Genomic DNA, 24,125 nt, shown 5'->3' on the forward strand with positions numbered 1-24,125 from the left:
GAGTGCATGCAGGAATACCTTGGCCCCAAATCACAGACAAACAGTATCCCACAGTTGTTTATGTTTTTAGACCCATTTTGCACAGAGTAATTTTTTGTATTGACAGCAGTGTTGAATATTCTTACACAGTAAAAACAAAAAAACAACCACGTAAAATAATCACACCATAAAGATGGTTTGTTTTTGTTATTTAAGGCTACGTCCACAGGTACACGGGTATTTTTGAAAACTGAGATTTTCCATTTTCGTTAAAAAAAAATAAAAAATCCCGTCCTCATGTACAGTTTTGAAAAAAATATCTCCGTCCACATGTAAACAAAAAAAATGAAGTTAAACGCTGTCAAGAATGTGCCAAATCCTAACTGTGAAGAAATGTTGGCCAATCAGAAGTCTAGACGCCTGGGAGTAAAGTACTGAAAAGTTTTTGTGTTTTTCTGGAAAGGCAGCTAATTTTGTGTTACTTTTCAAACACCTTCATCATTTCAAATGTTAATAACTAACGCCTTTGTCTTTCTAAATGGAGGGACAGTAACTGCGTGTGTTTATGTAAAAACTGCAGATAGTCAGATTAACAGCAACAGTATTTTGTCTCTATTCGCCATTGTAGAAATGCATCTCACGTAAACATCACGTGGCGCACAGCGTGATGCCAAAAAAGGCACACACCTTTGACGTTGCGTGACTAAATCTCCGTTTTCCTCGTCCACAGGTAAATGCAAGAACAGACTTTGAAAACTCCACACTGGCAGGAGTTTTTCAAAATCTCAGTTTTCAGTGATCCAAAACACTGTTTACGTTTGGACGAAAGGCCCAAATGCATAGGAAAAGATGCATTTTCAAAAATACTCGTGTACATGTGGACGTAGTGTAAGAGTTAGTAGTTCATTTTATTGCTACCTGTAATTTATTGCAGTTAATTTTTATTTGTTTAATTGCTTACAAAAGGTTCGAGGAGTGAAATAAACTGCAATGGAGTTTGAAAAAAAATATGTGTGTGGTTGGAGGATGTGTTTGTGCCGGGCAGGGGGGGTCGCAAAGATTTTCTTGTAAAACAACGGGGGGCCTACCAAAAAAAGTTGGGGAGCTACTGGCCTAGCCCTTACCCTAACCATCAAAATGAATGCCTAACCCTAAACCTAATCATAACCCAGCTGTAACCCTGTCACTAAAATCACATTTTGAAATACATGTAGTAACAAATTGCTGAAGTTGGTGGTATTGTACAGTGATTCCTAAATGTCGATTAAAAAAAAAACCCCACATTTTGAGTCTAAAAAATGCCTTCAAACTTGTTGGGACCAGGATGTTAGTCCCCATAAGTATAGTTAACATCAATTAAATTCTTATTTATATTGCACCAAAACACAACAACAGTTGCCTAAAGGCGCTTTATATTGTACAGTAGATCGTACAATAATAGATACAGAGAACCCCCTATGAGCAAGCACTTTGGCGACAGTGGGAACATCCAATTTTTTAACCCCACAAAGATATGAATACATGCTCACAGAAACACACTGCTCCATATTTTCTGTTTTCCTCCTGCAGGCATGAGGATCGTCTACATGCACGATGACACAGAAACCCTGAAGGACGCCGTGGCTCTGCGGCTGACAGATGGTGTCCATGCAGTCGAGGGAACAGTTCAGGTCACCGTGCTGCTGGTCAACGACGAGAAACCACGACTGCTCAAGTACACACACACACACACACACACACACACACACACACACACACACACACACACACACACACACACACACACACAGACAGAGTGGTGTTTGCTCACCCTGATGTGGATCTGGCTTCCTGTGGGTCTGAAATTAAAATCAGGTGAAAGGAGGCTGAACATGTTTTACATTTCCTGTGACTTTGCTGCAGGAATTAAAAATGCAGCTGCTGCAAAATGTTTTTCTTCTTGATGGTTTTGTGTCATTTGCTGAACATCGTTTTCAATTTGTCACACACATTTATTCTTGTTGTTATGAAGTTAATGTTCTTGTCCCTAAAAACCTCAGAAACATGGTGTCACACAGAAATATCTAAGACTGCCTTCCTTTATCTGAGACCAAACACGGATGTCAGCAAGTAGAAGACAAAAGTTAATTACATGCAGCAGAGGTGTGTTAACACACAGGAACACTCAGTGCATCATGGGAATCCCCCAGCACCCTACACCTGTTGCAGCATAACTATGGGAGGATTTGGCTTCACCTGATCCAACCCTAACTATATGCTTTAGCAAAAAGGAAAGTTTGAAGCCTGATCTTAAAAGTAGAGCTAGTGTCTGTCTCCCGAATCCAAACTGGAAGCTGGTTCCATAGAAGAGGGGCTTGAAAACTGAAGGCCCTGCCTCTCATTCTACTTTTAAATACTTAAATACAAGAAGTAAGGCGTCAGTGCTCTAATGGGGTAATATGGTGCTATAAAGTCATTAAGATAAGACCTGATTATTTAAGACCTTGTATTAGAGCAGGGCGATATGGCCAAAAATATTTATCACGATATATATTTGAAAATTTGCGATAACGATATAACCGACGATATAATTGATGCGAGACAAAATACAACTCCACAACATTACTAGCGCAAAAAGACAACCTTCCATTTATTTTCACTTAAACAAGAAGCTGGTTTTTATGTACATTAAAGCTTTATAAAAATGTAACAGTGCAAATGCAAATTCCTTGCTGAAAGTTTAACCAAAAGGCATTTCCAGTAGAAATGGGCTGACATATCCTGATCATAACCATATATAATATCCACTGAAGTTAAAAATAGGTGCTTTGCAACATTAAACTGCAGTGTGCAGTACGCATTTTTCGGACCATAAGGTGCACGGGATTATAAGGCACATTAAGCGAAACAAAGCAGTCAGATAAATCAAACTTTATTAAACTCATTCTTCTTGCTTCCTCCACTTCTGTACCATTGATTCATTAATGTTGAATTCTCTGGCAGCTGCTCTATTCCCATGTTGTTGCAGTATATTAATGACTAACCTCGTATTGTGGATGGATTATCTCAGTTGTTCTCCTGACTGAAGTTTGGTCCGTTTACAGCATCCTGCCATGCGATTGCATTTGTCTCTAACCATGAAGAACCTTCACGTTAACTTTTATAAGTGGAAAAGTGTTAGTGTTCGTCCTCCAGCTTCACTGTTTATGTTATGCTAACATAGCTGTATCGCTAGTGATCACGTAGCACATCATTATATACCAGCTAGCCCAACTTCAGTAACCCTACAAACGTCACTGCTGTTTAGTTTCCTGTCTTCATTTATGTTGGAAGTGATAGCAGAGCTGTACGTTTGATTTTTTTCAGAAATCTCTCGGTCAGAACATGCAATATCATGCTTAGGTAACTAGCGAAACTAGCGAGCTAACTTCCGCTAGCTTCCTGCTAACTTCTAACTCCGTTAAATGTAATAACTTTTGTTTTCATGGATGCCTGGAAGTTAAACTTTATAGTTACACCTGGTAAAGCAGCAATGCTGATCGTTTTATTAAAGATGAAAGAATTTAGACAGTTTTTAACTCTAAGTGATGCTGCAGTGTTGTTTGACCTGAAGCATACGGAGTTTAGGACCCAGATTACTCCCAGATTTAAGAGCATCTTAGTCCGACAAATATGACAATGACAACGGCCGCTTGCATGTTCTGCAAAAAAATGTGCTTTGTTGTGTATCTGACGGACAAACACCAAACCAGTTCCACATCACGGAAGTTGCACCATTTTTACAAACCAATTCTGGTTCATCTGTTTCACTCAACAATCGGCCATGTGCGTATGAAAACAAAGGCACTGCGCATGCGCGTTTTACTCCCATTCTATCGCGATATTTCATTTTCCTATCGTTGCCTAACATTATACCGGTATTACCGTGAACGGTATAATATGGCCCAGCCCTACCTTGTATGTGAGGAGATTTAAAACTCTTTAAAGGTTTTCAGGGAGGAAGTAAAGAGAAGCTGTGAAGGAGGTGAAATGTTTTGGGTTTAGTTCCTGTCGTCACATGGACCTACTATAATTTGGATTAGATTGAGCTTTATGGAAAGAAACTTCTGCCTCCGCACAGCAGGCGGCACTGCTGCACAGGGAGGGGGAATTACCTGCACAGTGTGACAACAGAGCAGCAAAAATCCGTTTAACTGTCACAAACTGCTACAGAAACAAGTGCAGTAAATTCTTAATACGGCGTAAAAACTCTAAAAATAAAAGTTTATGTGTGATGCTCAGTCCAGGTGTTTCCACCTCACACCTGTACCTCTGTTGTTCCTCTGCAGTCTGAGCGTTGGACCCTAAAAGTTGAAATTCAGAAATCTCTCCGGCTCCGATCGCGTCACCTTTTGAGCTGTTTAGAATTTTTTGTGTTGTTTGGGTGTTCGGATATTCGTTTAAGTCCTGAACTGTCAGCAGACGTCCGGTTTAACATCTGTCTGCAGCTGCTGTGTAATCCAGAGCATTTGGGGAGGGGGTGGTAGGTGCGTGTGACCTGTGACCCCCTCCTCCCCCATCCTTAGTGTTTTCATTCCACTGATTGTGAATTTGCATCCTTGACTGGGCTCCCACCCACTGTCCCTCACCCCCTCCCCTGCGCCGTCCCCAGATCAGCTGTGTTGGTGGGGGTGGAGGTTGCTGGCGGAGGCTGAGCTGGTGCTGTAAAGGCCGCCGAGGCAGAAATAACACAGAGACTTGGCAGATGCCGGCCGCCTTGTTTTCCCGTTTCCTGCAGGATGGACGTGGCAGCTTCGCTCCTGCGTGGATTTTACTTCCGAGTGAAGAAGCAGCCAGATGGTTCCTGATGTTCAACACCGCCCCACCTCAAAAAAACAAAAAAAGACCCCACCACCAGCACCACCAACATCTCCACCATCCTACAGGAAAAGCCTGCTCACACAAACCTTCACCCTCCTGCTCGTGACTCACATCAAACGGCTTCTGTTCGTGTTTTCTTCGAGTCCTGTAGGGCGAAACGTGTTTGATGATAAAAATAAAGCAAGATGTTTTTAAAGTCAGAAATATTTTTTGTTAAAGTCATCCAGAGTGCAGCTAAAAGATGAAGCTGAAGCAGACCAATATTTTCTGTTCTCCACCTCTGCGCTTCATCTCTGCACTTCACCTCAGAGATGTTGGTTCGCTCTTGGTGTTGTGACATACAGATGCTCTTAGAGGGTCAGTGTCATTACCTCCTCTCTCTCTGCAGTTTTGTTGCACAGGAAACAAGTTTAAGTGAACTTTTGTCTCACTCTGAACACAGATCTGCCAGGAGGGGGCACTCAAACATCTGTTTAACTTTAAGTTAAACAGATGTTTGAGTTGAACTCCATGCAGGATGGAAGTTATGAGCATGCTGAGAACAGAAAAATGTGCTTGACCACAAACGTAATGAGAAATTTTCTTCTGTGGTGTTTCAGGAATGCTGGACTGCAGGTGGACTCAGGTGAGCTCAGGGTGATCTCCAGTGTGGTTCTGGAGGCTGAGGACCTGGACACGCCCCCAGAACAGGTGTACTACTTCCTTAATGTTGCTCCGCGGTTTGGAAAACTGCAGCTGAAGGTGTGTGTGTGTGTTTGTGCATGCGTGTGTGTGTGTTTACTGAGTTTTACTTCTATAATAAGCAAAGATTTCAGTTTGAGTTGTTTCCAGGTTAAAAGTTTAAAGAGGAGGGGGGAAGGAAAGAAGGAAGAATTAAAGGAGGAAAGGGAAGGAAAAAGAAAGGAACAAGGGAGGATGAGAGGAGTAGAGGAAGGAAGGAAGGATTGAAAGACTAAGGATGGAATCAAGAGGAGGAAAATAATTAGAAAAGGAGAAAATGAAGGAAAGGAGGAGTGAAGGGAGGATGAAGACAACAAATGGTAGAATAAAGTAAGGGAATAAGAGCGGAAAGAGAAAGGGAAGAGAGGAATGAAGGATGGGAGGGGAAGTGGCAGAAACAGGAAGTCAGGTGTGTGTTTGTGCAGGTGTTAAATCCTCCTGATTAAATTGTGACCTGAGGCTGGTGTGAGACGTTGAAGGTGACTCGTCTTCCTGCCGCGTCTCTTCCTGATCCGAGCGTCTCGCCCGCAGACGACGTCGGGGTGGAACGAGCTGACGGCGGGTCAGAACTTCACACAGGGCGACGTGGAGATGAACCGACTGTGGTACCAACACACCGCCGCCACCAACGCAGCCGGCTTTAAAGGTCACGACAGCTTCCGCTTCACCCTCAGCGACCTGGACAACGAGTCTCCGGCTCAGAGCTTCTTCATCTCTGTGCACGTGATGCAGAAAGGTCAGAGGTCACAGAGAGTTTCAATGCAGAGAATTCAGCAGTAACACTTTTATCCAGGTCATGATTTTATTTCATGTTTTCTCGCACTCACACACACACTCACTCAAACACACACACACAGGGCCCTGTGTGGCCCTGTTTCATTCATTATTGAGCGCGCCCCCTTCCTGCCGGTTTTACCAGTCGGATGAACACGCTGCCGTGGGTCTGCGGCCCTTCTGGCTTGGCGCCCTGTGATCCTGGAGGAACAGAGAGGTGAGAAATGGCCGACCTCCTCGGCTGCTGAATAATTAATGGCGGGGAGGTGGAGCAGCTGTGGAGGGCGCCGCCTCACCTCCTCTGGGTGCTTTTTAGTTGAAAAGTTGAACTTGGGCCCTGACTGTCACATGTATTATGTAGGCAATCGCTCGGTCCCCTCTGACACCTGAACGCTCCCTCTGACTGCCTCCAGGGGACATCGTGGTGCTGAGCAGGCCAGTGCACCTGAGGGAGGGGCAGCGTGTCGTCCTGAACACTGACATCCTGCTGGCATCAGACTCGACTGGCCGGCCCGAGGAGCTGGTCTACACGGTGTCTGACCCGCCGCGTCACGGCCTCGTCCACGCCGTCCACCGGCCTGGAGTCCCGCTACTCAGCTTCACCCAGCTGGACGTGGCTGCGCACCGAGTCTGCTACACCCACGACAACAGCCATGATGCCGAGGCTGACTCCTTCAGGTGAGAGTTGGAGCTCAGAGCAGCTTCTTTTAATGACAGCCGCTGTGCAGGTGAAGGTGGAGCCTGATTTAAAAAAAAAAACAAACACTCCGGGTTTTCTCTCTGCTCTTTTTCCAAGAACCATTACAGTGCAATCTGTCAGCTTTCAAACCGTTGCTGTGTGTTTGTGTGTTACACACGGTGTGTTCTTTAGTATATTTAAGTTTACCCCACCTGCCCTCCGAGGTCATCTGCTAGTGTTCTCCGGACCAATTCCTTGATTTAAGGACACTTCCTGGAGGTTCTTTTCTGACCGTGCATTAAAGATTTAAGATGCTTGCTGAAACTCCGTCACTGTGTCGAAACACTGAATCTCAACTTGAGATGGCCGCTTTTCCCTGAGCCTGGTTCTGCCGGAGGTTTCTTCCTGTTAAAAGGGAGTTTTTCCTTCCCACTGTCGCCAAAGTGCTTGCTCATAGGGGGTCATATGATTGTTGTGTTTTTGTCTTTGAATGCAGGGTGGGTAGAGTCTACCTTACAATATAAAGTGCCTTGAGGTGACTGCTGTTGTGATTTGGCGTTATATAAATAAAATTGAATTGAGTTCTGCAGGTGGTAGCTCTGGTTCTGCTCACAAACGGTCCTCCTGCTGCAGGTTCTGGTTAGAAGAAGCTTCCAAAACAGAACGAGGAGGAGGTTGAGTGATATTGAGGACCAACAGGAACCTGACCAACCTACATATGTCAGATGGCAACTATTAAACACAGTGAATTTTCAAAATAAAAGTGATGCTTTCAGAGTGGTTAAGGTCTTATGAAGTTTTAAAACCTTGTTGTTGTTAAATAAGAAATCTAATTGTCAAGAAGAATATTTTAGTCCTTAAATCACTTTGTGTCCAGATACAAGTCACAATGACAGAATAAAATGGATGTTTGTGATGATGAATAAAAGGCTGAGGATCCTGTGAAAATCTGCACACTGTGAGAGGAGGAATTCTCTGCCCCCCCCCCCCCCCCCCCCAAACACACACACACAAAACTATCACACACAACATTTGGCCAACAAAAGAAAACTGGGCACGGAGACGAGAGGAAAAAAGGCTCAGCATCAGGAGACGAGAGGCTTTCCCTGCTGCAGTATGTTTATCTGCTTTTCCAGCCAATTTGGCAGCGGTTAGGGTTTTGAGGAGGAGGAGGGGAGCATGCTGGTGTGTGCAGACCCCGGGTTTGTCACCCAGACCTCTGCTGCCCCAGCCGGCTGGCTATCTGGCTCCAGAACACCCATCAGATCACAGCCAAGACTGAGAGAGAGAGCCACACTCTGACGGCTTCCAGAGCAGCTGAATTATAATGAATTACAGTAGTCCAGCCTGGAAATAATAAATACATGAACTAGTTCTTCTGCATCACTCTGAGACAGGGTGTTTCTAATTTTAGAGATCCTGCACAAATGTTCTTCCATTTGTCCTACATATTTGTTTAATATGTGCACTGAATGACATGCTGGTCTGGTGTTACTGGAGTAAGTATCTGGTTAGATACCATATTTGTAAGATTTTAGGTTTGAGTACAATAACCTCGGTTTTATGTGAATTTAGAAGCAGAAAATTAGAGGTCATCCAGGTCTTTGTCTTTAAGACATCCCTGCAGTTTAAGTAGTTGGTGTGTGTTATCTGGCTTCACACAGAAAGTTGGGTGTCATCTGCATAGTGAAAGAGTGTGCTGTGTTTCCTGTGGAGCTCCAGCTGATTATGTCTGTTTAAGTTGTGGCTGTGTAGAACCGATAGCGAGTGAGGTCATCATTTATCATCAAACATCAATGGAACGAAATAAAACCTGTGATAAGCTGCGGGAATTAATAACTGCTTTCGCTGATTAGATTCCTCCATCAGCTGACTCCAGTGGTTGTAGCTGTGGTGCATGAATGTGGATAACTGATAATTGAACACTTTCTTTACTACCTCACACCTCAGCACCTGCATTCATGTTAGAGCTATACAAATGACTTTAATTTATTGATGTTTTCATTTTGTGTATTTTCTTTTTGATTGGCTGCTGGGGGACAGTAATTTCCAGACTTTTGAGAGGAAGTATTTCTTATCTTGCGAGGTTTACAGTTAGAGTTTAGGCTTCAACTACACTGGATTTCCTTTAATTCTGATCACGTTCCTAGTATCGGAATCAGATCTGGAATCAGAATCGGGGTGAAACAGCTTTCATCAGCGTAAGCCTGTCAGCTTTAGAAGGCACAGACAAACTCAGTCTCATGTAGTTCAGACCACTACAGTTATATATTCAAGGAGGAGGAAATGTCCCCTTTTTAACTTCTGAAAACATCAAAATAAGGTCACGAAGCTAAAATCACGAACAGCCCGACGAGTCAGAAGATGAAGAAAAACCAGTTTGAACATCGTGTCTCAGTTAGTTAGTGTGTCTCTGTCATGGAACAACACAAATATTTAACCTCAATCAAAAACTAGTAATGATGTGAAAATCTTTTATTCTTCAACATTAACGCTGGCTGCTTAGGACCCTCTGGAAGGCCGGATTTGGCCCCCGGGCCACATGTTTGACACCCTCTTTTAGAGTCTGAGTTTGAGCTGTGGCTGGATTTACCTTTAACTGATGATGTGGGTTAGGACTCAGGTGCACACGTGTGTGTGTGTGTGTGTGTGTGTGTGTGTGTGTGTGTGTGTGTGTGTGTGTGTGTGTGTGTGTGTGTGTGTGTGTGTGGTGACAGCAGATGATGAATGTGTATTATTAGAAAAATAACAACAACGTTGGCACCAGAGCACGGCCGTCCCTGGGCAAACGTGGACGCTACTGCAGCCAGATGTTACACCAGGACTGTGTGTGTGTAGGCCTGGGGCAGTTTGTCAGCTGCAGGGCTGAGAGGCAGATTGTGTTGGCAAAGAGCAGAGAGGACAAAACACACACACACATACACACAGACACACACTGGTTTGGGGGACACTGCCTCAACCTGAGGACAATGTCCTGTATAACATGTTCTCCCATCGGGAGGCGCTGCAGAACTGAGTTGAAGCTAAATATCAGATCAGTTTCTAACTGCTTCCACTCTTCTCTCCTCAGTTTTGTTGTTACAAACGGTGACTCGTCTCGCAGCTCCACCCTCCACTTCACCATCGAGCATGGTGACCGCATCCCGCCCACCCTCAGCCGCAACGTTGGCCTCCGGCTGCAGGATGGCTCCACAGTGACCATCACTTCGGACCAGCTGCAGCTCACCGACCCCGACACTACCACCGCCAACCTGGGATACGTCATCACGCAGCTGCCGCAGCACGGGAAGCTGCTGCTGAGAGGCACGCCACTACCCTCGCCGCCCCGGTTCTCCCAGACGAACGTGGACGACCTCCACCTGACTTACCAACACGACCCGAGCAGCCCTGCGAAGATCGACGGGTTCTACTTTATGCCGAGCGACGGACACAACAGGGGCTACCTGGAGTTTGGGCAGCTGAGGGAGGAGCCTGCTGTGTTTGACATACAGGTGAGCCACGAACGCAAAACACAACTCAGAGGAAGTAACAGGAAGTAACACAACACAGGAAGTCTGAACATTTCAGTTCAGTTTTACTTATATAACCAAAAATCACATCAACAGTCACCTCAAGGCGGTTTTTTGATAAGGTAAAGATTCTACAATAATACAAAGTAAACCTCAACAACCACGTGACCCCTGTGACCGGGGGACAGTGGGAAGGAAAAACTCAATTTAATCAGGCAGAAAACTCCAGCAGAACCAAACACTGACTGCAGGGTCAGAGGTCAGTGTGGCTCAATCCACAGGTAGAATTACTCTATTCATCTCACAGCAGAAACGTGAAATTTTAATAATAACTAAAGCAGGTCAGACGGAGCCCAAAAAACAACGATCTGGACCTCTGCACACGGCTTCAAACCAGCAACTTCCAGCAGTGAAAATGGACCAAACACAGGAGGTGCTGGTCCTGATCTGGAACCAGTTCCAGGTTTCCACTAAAAGCCTGATTTTGACCCAGAGTTGGATTCCTCCCCACAGGTTACCTGCTGACGGGCAGCCAGGTGGCTAACACCATCGCCTCGAGCCTCTGAGACTCTGGAGGCCACCTGTGATTGGACCAAACATCGAATAGTTTGTGTGTGAGAAGGATATCAGTGAAATGTGTGTGTGTGTGTGTGTGTGTGTGTGTGTGTGTGTGTGTGTGTGTGTGTGTGTGTGTGTGTGTGTGTGTGTGTGTGTGTGTGTGTGTGTGAAGCCATTAGAGCAGGGAGCATCCATGAAAAGCAGCAGAGCAGAGGATCCCCTCACAGAGGAGCAGCTCATGCCTGCAGCACAAATCTCTGACCTGATGATGACATAGATTTTATGTCTGTTTGTGTTTGGACATAACAGATACGACCCGGATGAATGAAACTGGGCTCCTTCCTCTGTTCTTTAAAATATTAGAAACCGAAAAAGCTGCAGATCACTGAGATATTAAAGGACCTTGTCTTATTCAGATGTTCTGTTCCTGCTCTGAAAATGAATTACACACACCAAAAAAGAGCTGAAGTCAGAGGATGGCATAAGCTTCATCAGTGTCAGCAGAATCATCCATGAACAGACTCATACATAGGACATCGGTGACACCTGGTGGTCAGGCAACTGAACTGCAGGCAGAGAGAGAGAGACGGGTAAAATAACACACACTGATCAGTTTCTGCTGCTTCTGCACAAAGTTCTCTGAAATATCCAGAACATAAAAATCCTGAGATGAAGTGCAGCAGGCCTTTTCAGGAAAAGGAGGCACTGAGAGAACGAGGGGGAGATGATTTGTGCTCAGTTTGATGACAACAGCAGCGTAAAAGCGCCTTCCACCGACCGCCTCTGCTCAGATCTTAAATCAGGATGACAAAGGATGACCTGAAGCTCCGCCAACATGTGATGTCACATGCTGCTGTTTCTGATGTCACTTCCTCCATCACCTTTGAATCTGTCGCTTCCACAGATTTGAGTTTCTGTAAAGTGCTAAAAGAGCGACGCTTTCTTGGGAAGCCGTAAGCCTGACTGAAGCCCGACTGTTATCTCTGCATGACCGACAAATCATCCTCATCCTCTCCTCTGAACTTCGTCTGAAGACACGTTCCAGAAAACACTGTTTGTTAAACTGTTCATTCAGGTCTTGAAGTGAGATGATGAGTTGATGACGGATGCACAAACGAAGTGTTTCCCTAAAGAAAATAAAAAAGTTTTTTGCGTGTGTTTGACTCGTTTGGTTTCTTTTCGATTCCTGCTGCTCAGTTTCCTCTGATCTTCGTCCCCCTGAAGTGCTCGCTGTTTCTGTGTTACTGATTTAACTTCCTGCTGTGTTCAGGTGGATTGGGTCGACCGGACGCCTCCCACTCTGACCACCAGGGGGAGTCCCAGCACCGTGGTGGATCTGGGCGGTGGCCGTTACGGAATCTTCATCACCAGCAGAGAGCTGCAGGCCTCAGACCCTGACAGCCCCACAGAGGAGCTCGAGTTCTCCATCAGCAGACCTCCACTCTTAGGATACCTGGAGAACGCCGCCACAGGTGTGCGAGGAAACTGATGGTTGCTTACACAGGCTCACCTGTGCAGGGCTCACGTGCAGTCAGATTAAAAGCCTTCCTTCTCTTCCTCTTCCTTCTCTCGCTCCATCAGGGTCGTACATCAAAGGTCGTTTCACGCAGCGTGACGTGGATCGGCGAGCCGTGATGTTCGTCCTCCCCGCTGACGTGGAAGTGACGTCTGACAGCTTCCTGTTTGTCCTCAGAGATCCGGCAGGAAACAGCGCGTTGCCTCAGATGTACGTTTTTTTTTTAGTTTTTTTTTTTTTTACTTTATTTATCACATTATAGACATACAGTCAGGTAAAACAGGGATCACATAAAAGATAACATTGTGGTAGTACAATGAGGAACAGAAAGAGTGACAAAGACAGTGAGACAAAAGTGAGTACAAAAAATAAAATAAATTAAGGGGAACAAAAATAAACAAAAGTTTGCAAGAGCCAAAATCAAGTTAGCAGTTTCAATCGGTTACAGATGTTAACAGTCTTGAGAGCCTTCGTGTTTTTTGATGAGGAGATTGTCCTTATATATTGTGCAAGTTCCATTTTTAATACAAGAAGTTCAGGCTTTCTGCCGAGGACTTTGATTTTGTGTATATGAAATTTTGCCAAAAATAAAACCAAATTTATAAAAAAGAAAGCATCATTGTCCTTGTCTTTAAAATTATAATAGCCAAAGATAACATCCTTATAGTACAGTTGAAGATTAGGGAGAACAAAGTCAGTAATAAACTTGTGGAAATCCTTCCAGAATTTACACGTAAATTTACATGACCAAAACAGATGAGAAACTGTTTCAGGTTGCTCTTGACAGAAGGTACAATTTACATTTATTTCAGCCATAAATTTGGACAAATATTGTTTGGTAGGGTAAAACTTATGAATCAACTTAAAAGAAATCTCTTTAATTTTGTTTGTCAAGAAAAACCTTTGTGGTAAAGTCCAAACTTTTTTCCATTCAATATCTGTTACAAAATTGGCCCAATAAAATATGGCTGATGGAACAGAGACCATTGCATCCTGAAAGAGAGATCTTATTTTGGTATTTATAGACTTATGAGAGGAAAAGCAAACATTGCCAAGAGAAGAATGTAACACATCCGGGGGAGTGACCTGTAGTGGAGCACTGTGGGAGCATCTGTGTAACATGGACAGACCAGATGGGATGGCATCGAACACTATTGAGAATTCTTTAGGCGTTATCGGTACATTGTATCTCCTGAGGAACTCAGAGTAATTATAAAAGAGTCCATCTTCTCTAAATAACTGACTAACCAAGATTATTCCATTACTAAACCAGTTATTTAAAAAAAGAGTTTTATTTTTATAAATAATATTGCAGTTATTCCAAATAAAACAGTTTTGTGGAGAGAAATTGTGTTTGTAAATCAGCGCCCATGCCAAAAGAATTTGTTGATGAAAGTGAGAAAGTTTCAGTGGTATTTTTGGAATACTGTAATTGCAGAGCAGTAGGAAGTTAAGGCCGCCTAAATTAGAGAACACATGATGTGAGATAAAGTTCCAGATAGAGCCTCAGACGTACGTTACATCACATCCTGTCTGTCTGCTCGTGGTTACTCTGTGAACATAAATGAAACCTTCGGTCAGGTGGGGGTGCTGTCTGACTCTAACAGCCTCTTCTTTTTCCTGCAGGCTGGAGCTGTCCTGGTCTCGAGTGGAGCTGTCGGCGACCTGCTACAGAACCTGTGAGACGGCCGGGATACTTCAGATCCGCGTGCAGCGCAACGGGAGGAGCGCTGACCCTGCCTACGTCGCCATCCAGGTCACGCCTCACCCACCTCCTGGTTTATAATATATAAAACTGGAAGTTCCTAACCACTTTGTCTGCTCAGATTCTGTTTTAAGTCTGAGTGCAATCGCAGACTCTCAGATGTCTTCCTGAGCGTTTCTCAGTTTTCAAGCCGCTGTGGTAAACCTGCGAAAGACTCCAGCTTTTACAAACTCTGAGTTAGATTAAAAACAGCTGAGAATCGAGTGAAGCCGACGTGTAACGAGCAGGAAGCTGTAGCTCGGTTTGTTTTGGACTAAAATCCTGACGTCTTCTTCTTCAGGTGGACGAAGGATCAGCCAAAGCTGGCAGAGATTTCACTCACAGCACTGCGAGTCTCATCCAGTTCGATCCAGGTCTGACCGCCGCTTGGACTTTCACCGCCTCATCATGTGACCTGTTGTGGCGCAGCGTGCAGTCCCTGTCTAACAGCTGTTTTTTGTTGTGCTTCAGGTGTGAAGGTGAAAACCTGGAACATTTACCTGATTGACGACGGCCTGGAAGAAAACCACGAGAGCTTCACGGTCACGCTGAGAAACCCCCAGAACGCCGTCCTGGGACCAAGGAGCTCGGCCACCGTGGAGATCATCGACCCCCACCGAGGTGACATGATCGATCTGATCACTGAGTCCAATGAATGAATGAGTTTAACTCTACAAACTGAGAAATAAATACAATAAATTGTCTGTGAGTGGGATTTAAAAATGATTCCAGTCGATTTAAAATGAAAACTGCTGCTCCATCAAACCATCCTCACACCATCACAGTTAGGACTTTAAGCCGCTGGTCAGTCTTAGATTCGACTGAACGTTAAAGGATTGCTTCTGTGTCTCAGGAAGCTGTGACCCAGACGACCTGTGGGTAGAAGATGATCAGCGCCCCCTTCCTCCTCCTCCTCCTCCTCCCCCTCTCCCTCCTCAGCTCCCTGATCCTCTGCAGCAAGAGGAGGAAGAGGAGGTTCCGGTCATCAATATAGAGGCGGAGCTGCTGTGGGAGAACCAGCCTCACCCGCCCCGAGGAGACGTCCCGAATCGACATCACCTGGACTACAAAGAGGTGGAGCCACGAGACCCAGAGCCCCACAGCAATGGCTACACCCCCCACAGCAGCCACCTAAACATTCAGCAGCACACTGGAAGCAGTACTGGGAACACTGGGAGCACGGTGAGACACAGACAGAACATGATTCTGAGTTCTTTAAACTTTAAACAGTCAGAGTGAACAATTGTCACACGATCGTAACAAATCAGCGAACAGGAAGTTGGGCTCAGATGGGCACCGCCTGCGCTCTCAAACAATATCTGTTCACAGATTTGTGATCCATTTTCTCGTCTGTGTGTGTTTGTGTGAGTGTGTCTTTCTGTAAATTCTGAACTTTGTGTTGTTGTTCAGGTCCGTCTGTCTGCACAGAGGAGGCCTGAGGACGAGCAGGAGAAGGTTTGGACGGTAAGACACTCAGCCAGTTTATCCAATGACCGACTGAAGCTCACTGTGTTAATGTCTCTTCCTCCTCCTCCTCCTCCTCCCCTCCTTCTTCCTCCAGTTCCACAGTCTGACTCCTCTCCGGCTGGAGGAGCTGCAACCGGGCGATGTCGAGTGGAGCTGGTCAGCTCACGGTCGTCCCCTGCAGGAACTCCAAGTTGGAGATTCTCCTCAGATGGCTCATCAAGCTCAGAAACACCAACCCGAGCTCCGCCAGCACAAGGCACACACACACACACGCACACACACACACACACACACACACACACACACACACACACACACACACACACACACCGGAGTAACCTTTGACCTCTGGCTATCTGTGTGTGTTCAGGTGGGGAAGTCTGTGAGCAGCTCATGTCCTGATGGCTGGACGCACCACAGGAGACGATGTTACATCCTCAGCCCGTCCGTGGCGAGCTGGGCCAGCGCCGACAGAACCTGCTCGCTGCTGTAAAGAAGCCGCTTTCTCCTCTGACTCTGTTTCCGTTCTGTTTCCGGTTTGCTGATTGATCTTTGGTTTCAGATTTGGTCACTCAGCTGAGATGTGACACAAGTCAGAATCATCACTGATATCCTTGACATGTTTAAAACATGACCATGAGTCTCGCTGTAACACATCTGACGGTTTAAAGGAGGTCCTCACAGAGTTTCTTCCAGCTGTGCGTGGCGAACAGCCTGCAGCTGCAAAGCAAGAAAAAGATTTTGAACCATCGCAGTGACTGTTTGATTTTTATTTTAACTTCATGAGCATTTGAAAACTGTGCTTCATTTAATTAAGGCAACGATGCTGAGCCAGCCTGAGGTCATGCACCTCTGTGCTGCACGTATGAGCAGGACGGAAATATTAATCAGTGAAGAACCTGCTCTCTGATGTGACCTTTGACCTTTGCTCTCCTCTCCTCTGGCAGGTTTAACAGCAGCCTGACCGACGTGCACTCCAGGAGAGATGTGAGCTGGCTGTGGAGGTTTGCAGGGAAGAAGCCATTTTGGATCGGTGGGTGTTTCCTCAATAATGATAACCAGTAATTAATCAAGTTAATTAATAGTTAATTTAGCTGTTTCCTGATGTTTCTTGGCTTTTGGGTCATGTTGACTTTTATCCACATTTAAAGAACTGAAAGTCTGAACAAACCCCAGCAGGCCTCTGCAGTTTGACTGGGAAACAGATTTTATTTCACTGTGTTTTTAGGATGTAGCACAGATATGTGAAACTGTACGCAGGCTGAATCTGGTCCCTCACAGATTTTCACTTTGGGCTCTTAGTAACACCTCGCTGGACCTGCAGGTTCAGAGAGAATCAAAGGTGATGCTGACGTAGGAGGAATAAACGAGCAAAGTTCTGTTTTCAGAAATTTAGAGTTTGGGGCATCACTTTGAATATGTGGCAAAGAAAGCAAAGCCATTGTCTTTTTTTAAACTCTGTTCTCAGAGCGATCAAGCTGTCATTGTTACCTGGCAGGAGGCTGTGCTGCAGGCAAACTGCAGGATCATTTTCACACAGGTGCCGAGTTTGTTCTCACACACCTGAACACAAAGGAAGCTTTGTGGTGTCGGTGTGGCCCTCTGGATCACTCTTGAATCTGCCATCTTTTGATGCTTTGAACTCTTTGGAAACTTTTAAGCTGGCAAACCTGAGCAGATTTTCTTTATTCATGAGTTTTCGGGCTGATTCTGATGACGATGAAAGGTTTTTGTTTCAGTGACTCTGATTTGGAGCTCCAGTGGATGAAATGTTGTATCCTGAGGCCTGGTGCGTGTCAGGCTTTGCTTCCAGACTGACGGCTCCTCTGTCTGCTCCTCAGGTCTGTCTGGAGGTCCAGGACGCTCATCGTGGGCTGACAGTCGCTCGCTGTCTTCCTCCAGACTGAGGGGGGCGCCAGTGAGCCCCGGTGAGCCCGAGAACGACTCCAACTGCGTGCTGGTTCAAAACCCGAGAAGCTGGATCTCCACGAGCTGCTCTGCAGAAACTCAGCACTCATTCATCTGTTCATCGCCAGCTCAAACTCACTGAGACATTCATAGCCAGTGGCCTTCATATTTAACGTGATGAGGTGATGCTGCTCTGTACATTAGTTTCATACTTTGTCTTAATAAAGCTGCTGCACAAACACAAATATGAGTCAGCAGTTTGGTGACTTCTTTCCTCACATTTTCAGATAGGTTTGTATTACAGTATAAACGGTGTCATTGATTGGAATCAATGTTTAAAGAGAGTTAGCCAGTTTGAACAGATGAGTTTTGACTTGAATGAGAAGAGAGAGCCAGTTTTCCTGATATCAGGAGGAAGGGAATTCCAGTGCCGCGGTGCAGAGCGGCTAGAAGGAAGAAATATACAGCTGAGTGTCATCAGCATGACATTGAAACTTAATATTAAATTTCTGAGTATGTAACCAAGTGGAAGCATGTAAAAAATTAATAGAAAAGGCCCTAATACTGAACCCTGTGGCACACCAGCAGAAACAGAAAATGAACCTAAAAAGTGAAATTTAAGTTGAATGAAATGAGTGCAATCTGAGAGATATGAGGTGAACCAGGCTAGGAGGATATGACTAATGCCAAAGTCTTTTCAGAAGGATAGTGTGGTAAATCAAAGGCTGCAATCAGAGAAGGGTGAGGATGATGAGGACACTGGAGTCACCTGCCATCAGGAGGTGATTGGTCGTTTTTAATATTTTCTGTGCTGTGAAGTGGGCGAAAACCAGACTAGAATTGTTCATAGAGATTATTGTTATTGACGTGTGTGAAGCTAAGAGGCGACAACATTCTCAATAATTTTAGAAATTAAAGGGAGGTTAGATATCTGTAGAAAGTTATTGAAATTATGGGAAATTATTAAGAATTGGAATAACGGATGCAGTTTTCAATAATGAAGTAACAACTCCAGCGCTGAGGGAAAAGTGAATAATGGTGGTAATAAAGGAGGCCAGTATTTAAATCACTTTCTGAGTATCATGATGACGTATTAGAGCCACATTAAGAAAAAAAAATTGAGATCAAAGTTGAATTGTGGATATTACCGTTGTTGTTTCAAGACAGACTGCCACATTTGCTGTACTGTCTACAAAATGTCTTGTTTAGATAAGTAGTTGAAACAAAGTGATCAGCTCTTATATGTGAAACAACAAGCATCTTCTTTACTGCATGAAGGTGTAACCATCGATAACCTTGCATCCGTTGATTAGCAGCCATTTGATTTTGTACAAATCCGTCCAACTCTTCCACATTTGTGTTTTTCCATCTGACCAGATGCAGCTTTCCGCACCTTGTTTTCGGCATCCATATATTTATCACCACGATATGGTTATATTCTAAAGAGCAATCATTGCCTTCCTCGTGCATGTTTGAGCTTGCTCTGCTTCACTTGTTTATTGGAACAAGAGATCCTGAGCACCTTCTTTGCAGGTGCTTGGAGAGATTCGGTTTTACGTTAGCTTTTCTGTTCTCTGCACAAATTACACTTTTCTGTTACACCATATTTAATGTTTTTGGAAATTAATTTCTGAATTTGAAATCACATTTAATCCGCACTGATACAAATACCTTGCACTGGAATAATGTTTTACCTCACCTTTAGATAATAAACCCACGTTTCCACAGAAATTGTTATCAAGACACGGCTAAATATTGACCAGCTCTCTGACAAGGTGTACAAACACAATTTCAGGATATAGTTGCTGGAATTTGTATTGGGAATGAGGACCAATCGGACTGAGGACATTCTACACCCTTCCTTAAAGCAAACATTCTAATAAACCTTCAATGGTTACTTGAATAGTTTTAAAAAAGAAATATTTCAGTTTTGGATTTTTAATCATTTTTACAAAATTCAAGAAACTCTCAAAACAAATTTTCACTCTGAATTTCTTTTAGTGCAGACTAAAAACATGATAACTTAAGGAATTTAAATACTAATTAAAAGTAAAGCGGTCAGAATTCTGAATCGTCTCGGCAAACTGGTGGTTTTTCAGTGTGTATTCTATATTCTAACATGCGGCCTTGTCAATCAAATCACAGAAATAACAGATACTTGATGGCAGTTAAATTTAGAGCAGTGAAAATTTCTGAAGGTTGTATGTTGCTACTTTGACTTATTATTAATTTAGATCTCAGTCCTGCTCAGATTTCCATCCAGAGATTCTTCCGGTACGTGGGAATAAAGACTTGTTAACCTTGAGTGCTGCTCTCCGTGTCTGTCTCTGCGCTTGGGTTCACGTTTCGTACCGTCCTCCGTGCCTGCCTCAGTGTCTCCTGCTCTCGTCCCTGGTTGATGGTGTCTCTAGCTTCACATATCCCAGAACAAAATTGCAGTTTGATCCCCGGCGGTCGTGTCACAGAGTGGGGAGGAATGATTAGACACATCAACGGGTTGGTGGTGTACGGACGCACTCGTGCAGTATTACAGTTCCTCTCTGAACAAAATTAGTTTTGATATTTGTGATTTCCACATGTTACTCTTGATTTTTACCATATTTACTAATATTAACATAGAAAGTTACAAAAATTACTTGCTGAGAAAATAATTTCAGCAAATTCTTGCTGTGCTCCACCCTGATTGGAGGATAACTGCACTGCCAGCACTCATGGACATTACACCTTATTTACAAACCGTATTCCTATTTATACTTCAGTGCCACCAACATCCCTATTTAAAGTGTATTTAATATAACCTTATTTAGTATAGTTGCAGCAGTCCCCCCCCCGCATTTAATAAAATACGTTTTTGAAATCAAAACAGAGCTGCAATCCATCATGAAGCAAACAGTGACATCATCAAGCACTAGTTTATTTTAACCAGACTTATGAAGCATGGAGGTTTCAGTTCAAGCTACATTAACGAACTACAACTAAAGGGTTAGGGTAGCTACATTAACTATAGTTAGTTAATGTAGCTAAGTATAACTAAACTAAAACACAAGCGGTTCATTAAAAGACATGAGGTTTTTGTTTAAACTTTATTATTGCTCAGTAATAAGACAAAAGTATTTATTACCTGAGTACGAGATTCATAAAAAATACACCATAGCCATGCATTAGTTTAGTTTGTTTATTTTTAGCAAATGCATTTTGCAATTTTAGAATAAATCTGCATTCATGTGCAAAATGTAGCATTTCCCAATGAGATTGAGAACATGCAGTGCCCTCACAGAAAGGGCCAAACAATTTCAACAACAGTGAGAGGTTCTGAATCGAGGTGTTTTAAATTGTAAGGTAAAAACCTTACAAAATTAAAGCTCCAACCCAAACAATCCCCCACGAGCAAGCACTTGGCAACAGTGGGGAGGAAAAACTCCCTTTCAACAGGAAGAAACCTCCAGCAGAACCAGGCTCAGAGAGGGTCAGCCATCTGCCGCGACCTGTTTGGATGGGGCTGATGCGAGACAGAACCAACACTGTAGGATTTTAAAATTGTTGAAATCTTGTGAATTGTATATATCATAGTCGAAATCAGGCTATGATTTCGACTATGATTTTGTAGGGAAACAATGTTTTCAAAAATTTCCCAAAACAACAACAGTTCCTAGTGGTCTTTGAAGAGGATTGTTCAGATGAATTGTTGTTATTATTCTCCTTAACAACAAAAACCTTAATCCTCTTCTCCTTCATCCTGTTCACTTCAGATATCAACATTCTTGCTACATTATCTTCAAAGTTTAACTGCCTGAATTCCATGGCAGTCTGTACCATCAGTTTAGACTTATATGTCTTCTTTAGACTCTTATAAACGGCTCTAACAAGTTTGTCTAAAGATTTTGGAAGTTGTGTGGGTAGTTTACCCACAGCCATTTCAATGAGGTTTTCTAAAATGGCAAAAATGTTGACCTGCTTTGTTGCTGTGCCTGTCTTTAAGGCGACCATGTTGTTCAGCCTAACAAGAAACTGAATTATAAAGTTTCTTTCTTTAGTTTCTTGTGTCCTTTGCCCTGGACTGGGGATCTGTTCTTCAGACGTTTCAGCAGGACTGGTCTGATTTTCCCAAACAACAGAACCCTTTATCCTTTTCTCCTTTACCTTATTGATCTCTGATATTAAAATTCTTGAGACATTTTCTTCAAATGTTGACTGACGAAATACAATGAAAAATTGTAGCAAGTCCTTGGAGTCGTACATCTTGTGCAGTCCACGGAAAACAGACTTAACCACCCTGTTTATAGATGTTGGCAGTTCTGCAGGTAATTTTCCTGCAGTTTTTTCTGTGACTGTTTTGATGAGTGAAAACATGTCGATGGGTTTTATGACTAATTTAGTTTTTGTTGTAATGGTGTTTGAAAGCTTTACAACAAACTGAACGATAAAGTTTTTTTCATCCATTTCTCGTCTCTCTGCCCGTGTACGGGTCATAAAGACGGATTTGAAGAGAAGTGTCTGCATCTCCTCTTCAGATATTTCTATGGGCCTGGTTTCCTGTGGACTGTCTCCTTTAAAGGAATCCATTTGAGTTTTTTTCTGTGCTGTTCTCTGATCCCGTTGCTAGTGTCTGTAATAACTTTTGTTTCTAATGTCTCTGCAAAGCAAACCATCGGTGTCGAATTGTGCTATACAAATAAACTTGCCTTGCCTCCGCCCCTATTTATGAGCTGGTAGGACCAGATCAAAGCTGAAAATGTATCACGTGACACCGACGTCAGCTCTGGAGTGTGATGTCACAGCAGGGTGTAGCGACTGTTTTTATGTGTTGTCGTTAGCAACAAGGACGGTAAAACCATCGTGTACGCTTGTTTATTTCCCTTTCACAATAAAGCTCAAGATCCTGTTGAGACTTTTCAAAATAAACTGAATGACGTGAAAGAATGTTTACGGATGAGTATGGGCTCAAATTGTGGTCATAAATATGTCGTACTTGTAAAAAAGATTTGTATGTGTAAAAAAGATTTGTGTGTGGACTTAGCCAAAAAGTACATGTGAAACTCGAAGCGGCAACCTTCTGATTACAAGGCAAACTCCCAACTCTTGAACCACGACCGCCCCACAAATAAATAGCAAAATATTTATGACCACAATTTGAGCCCATAGATGAGAAGCAAAAAAGAGCCGCCAGGTGCTAAAAATAAACCTTAGACTCAAACGTTAGAACAGGCCTTTCCCCGCAGCACGCCGTTGAATAAATACTCACGAAGAAAACGGCGGCCGTTACAACTTATGTATCGTTTCATGCATCGGTTAAAACACTCAACTCCAGGTACACGATGCCCAGCTGAGTCGAGCTGCCCGAGATTCACAGAATTTACAGAAAATGTTACATTTTTGTGATTTCTATCGTTATCGGGGCTATAGATGCTTATATTGGGATATGTGATTTTGGTCACATCGCACAGCCCTACTCTGAGGTCATAGCAAATTAGAACAAATGAAATATTTCACTGGAGCTTTAGATCCCTCTCTGTCCACAACAGAGGAAAAACAAGGCACCAGTGAAGGATCACCCTGCTGTGCTTTGATCAACATTTCTCTGGTCATATTCAAGCTCTGATTAATGTCCTCAGGAAACATTTCAGGGACGTCACATGTGGAGATTTTTACAGAATCAATGGGTGACACGAAAGAGTCGTCTTCATCAAGCGTAGCCATAAACGACCCCGACAAATCCACAATCTCACCCATTTTACGAGCCTGGGCACGAGTAATTGCGCACGCAGGAAACACCTCTGAAGCAGTGGAGCCTGAGTCAGCAGCAAGGGCAGGAACATCAACAACTTCTGGCGGGGGAAAAACATGCCCACCAGCTAGATCATTACCAAGAATGAAGGAAACTCCTTCGATTGGTAATCGCTGGCGCACGGCGACTTTAACGTAGCCCGACACTAACGGCGAATGCACGTGTACCATATGCAGAGGGGCTTTGGTGACACTCATTTTTATTCCCCACACTACTATGTCGGAACCACAGGATGTTTTTTCAGACAAAGGCAGCACAGATTCTAGTAAGAATGAGTGGTACGCACCCGTATCTCTAAGAATCGTGACTGGCACTTTATCATTTTCTTCACCCGTCAACGAAACAAAGCCGCATGACACAACTGCGGATCAATGTCAGTTTTCGGGTTTTGTTCAGCCTCCGCGTGCACCTTTGGCGAGCAAGCAGTTTTAATCAAACCCACGCCTGCGGGGAATTTAGTGCCCCTCGCTTCTTTTCTTTTTAATACTGGACACGCAGCAATCAAATGTCCTGAGTCGTGTGTTGCGACTTCCATCCGTAGATAAAGCCGCGGCCGGCTGAGTTGGTTGTGTCCCTGTGACGCGCCTCCAATAATCCATAATGAGTCGTACTTGTACTTTGCGCATTTATTTTAAGGACAAAACAAA

At 43.9% G+C, this 24,125-nt stretch overlaps 1 protein-coding gene across 7 annotated transcripts in view; it reads left to right on the forward strand.

Annotated features, from left to right (window-relative positions):
* The window catches only part of frem1b (Fras1 related extracellular matrix 1b), a 42,269-nt gene extending 24,331 nt beyond the window's left edge, over positions 1–17,938 (forward strand). For all 7 annotated transcript variants that reach the window (XM_085397540.1, XM_085397542.1, XM_085397539.1 and 4 more), the window contains 16 exons: positions 1,549–1,693; positions 5,418–5,559; positions 6,070–6,274; positions 6,726–6,990; positions 10,062–10,482; positions 12,329–12,530; positions 12,640–12,784; positions 14,201–14,330; positions 14,620–14,692; positions 14,790–14,939; positions 15,172–15,500; positions 15,729–15,782; positions 15,880–16,041; positions 16,156–16,274; positions 16,733–16,818; positions 17,627–17,938. In XM_085397540.1, coding sequence (XP_085253666.1) covers positions 1,549–1,693; positions 5,418–5,559; positions 6,070–6,274; positions 6,726–6,990; positions 10,062–10,482; positions 12,329–12,530; positions 12,640–12,784; positions 14,201–14,330; positions 14,620–14,692; positions 14,790–14,939; positions 15,172–15,500; positions 15,729–15,782; positions 15,880–16,041; positions 16,156–16,274; positions 16,733–16,818; positions 17,627–17,835 — 2,837 coding nt within the window. In that variant the 3' untranslated portion in view covers positions 17,836–17,938. The remainder of the gene's footprint in view (positions 1–1,548; positions 1,694–5,417; positions 5,560–6,069; positions 6,275–6,725; positions 6,991–10,061; positions 10,483–12,328; positions 12,531–12,639; positions 12,785–14,200; positions 14,331–14,619; positions 14,693–14,789; positions 14,940–15,171; positions 15,501–15,728; positions 15,783–15,879; positions 16,042–16,155; positions 16,275–16,732; positions 16,819–17,626) is intronic.
* The last annotated feature ends 6,187 nt before the right edge of the window (positions 17,939–24,125 follow it).

This window comes from Rhamphochromis longiceps, linkage group LG23, assembly GCF_057381845.1.
Source record: "Rhamphochromis longiceps isolate RC_006_pf linkage group LG23, R_longiceps_female_GT1.1, whole genome shotgun sequence".
In the NCBI taxonomy this organism is placed as follows: domain Eukaryota; kingdom Metazoa; phylum Chordata; class Actinopteri; order Cichliformes; family Cichlidae; genus Rhamphochromis; species Rhamphochromis longiceps.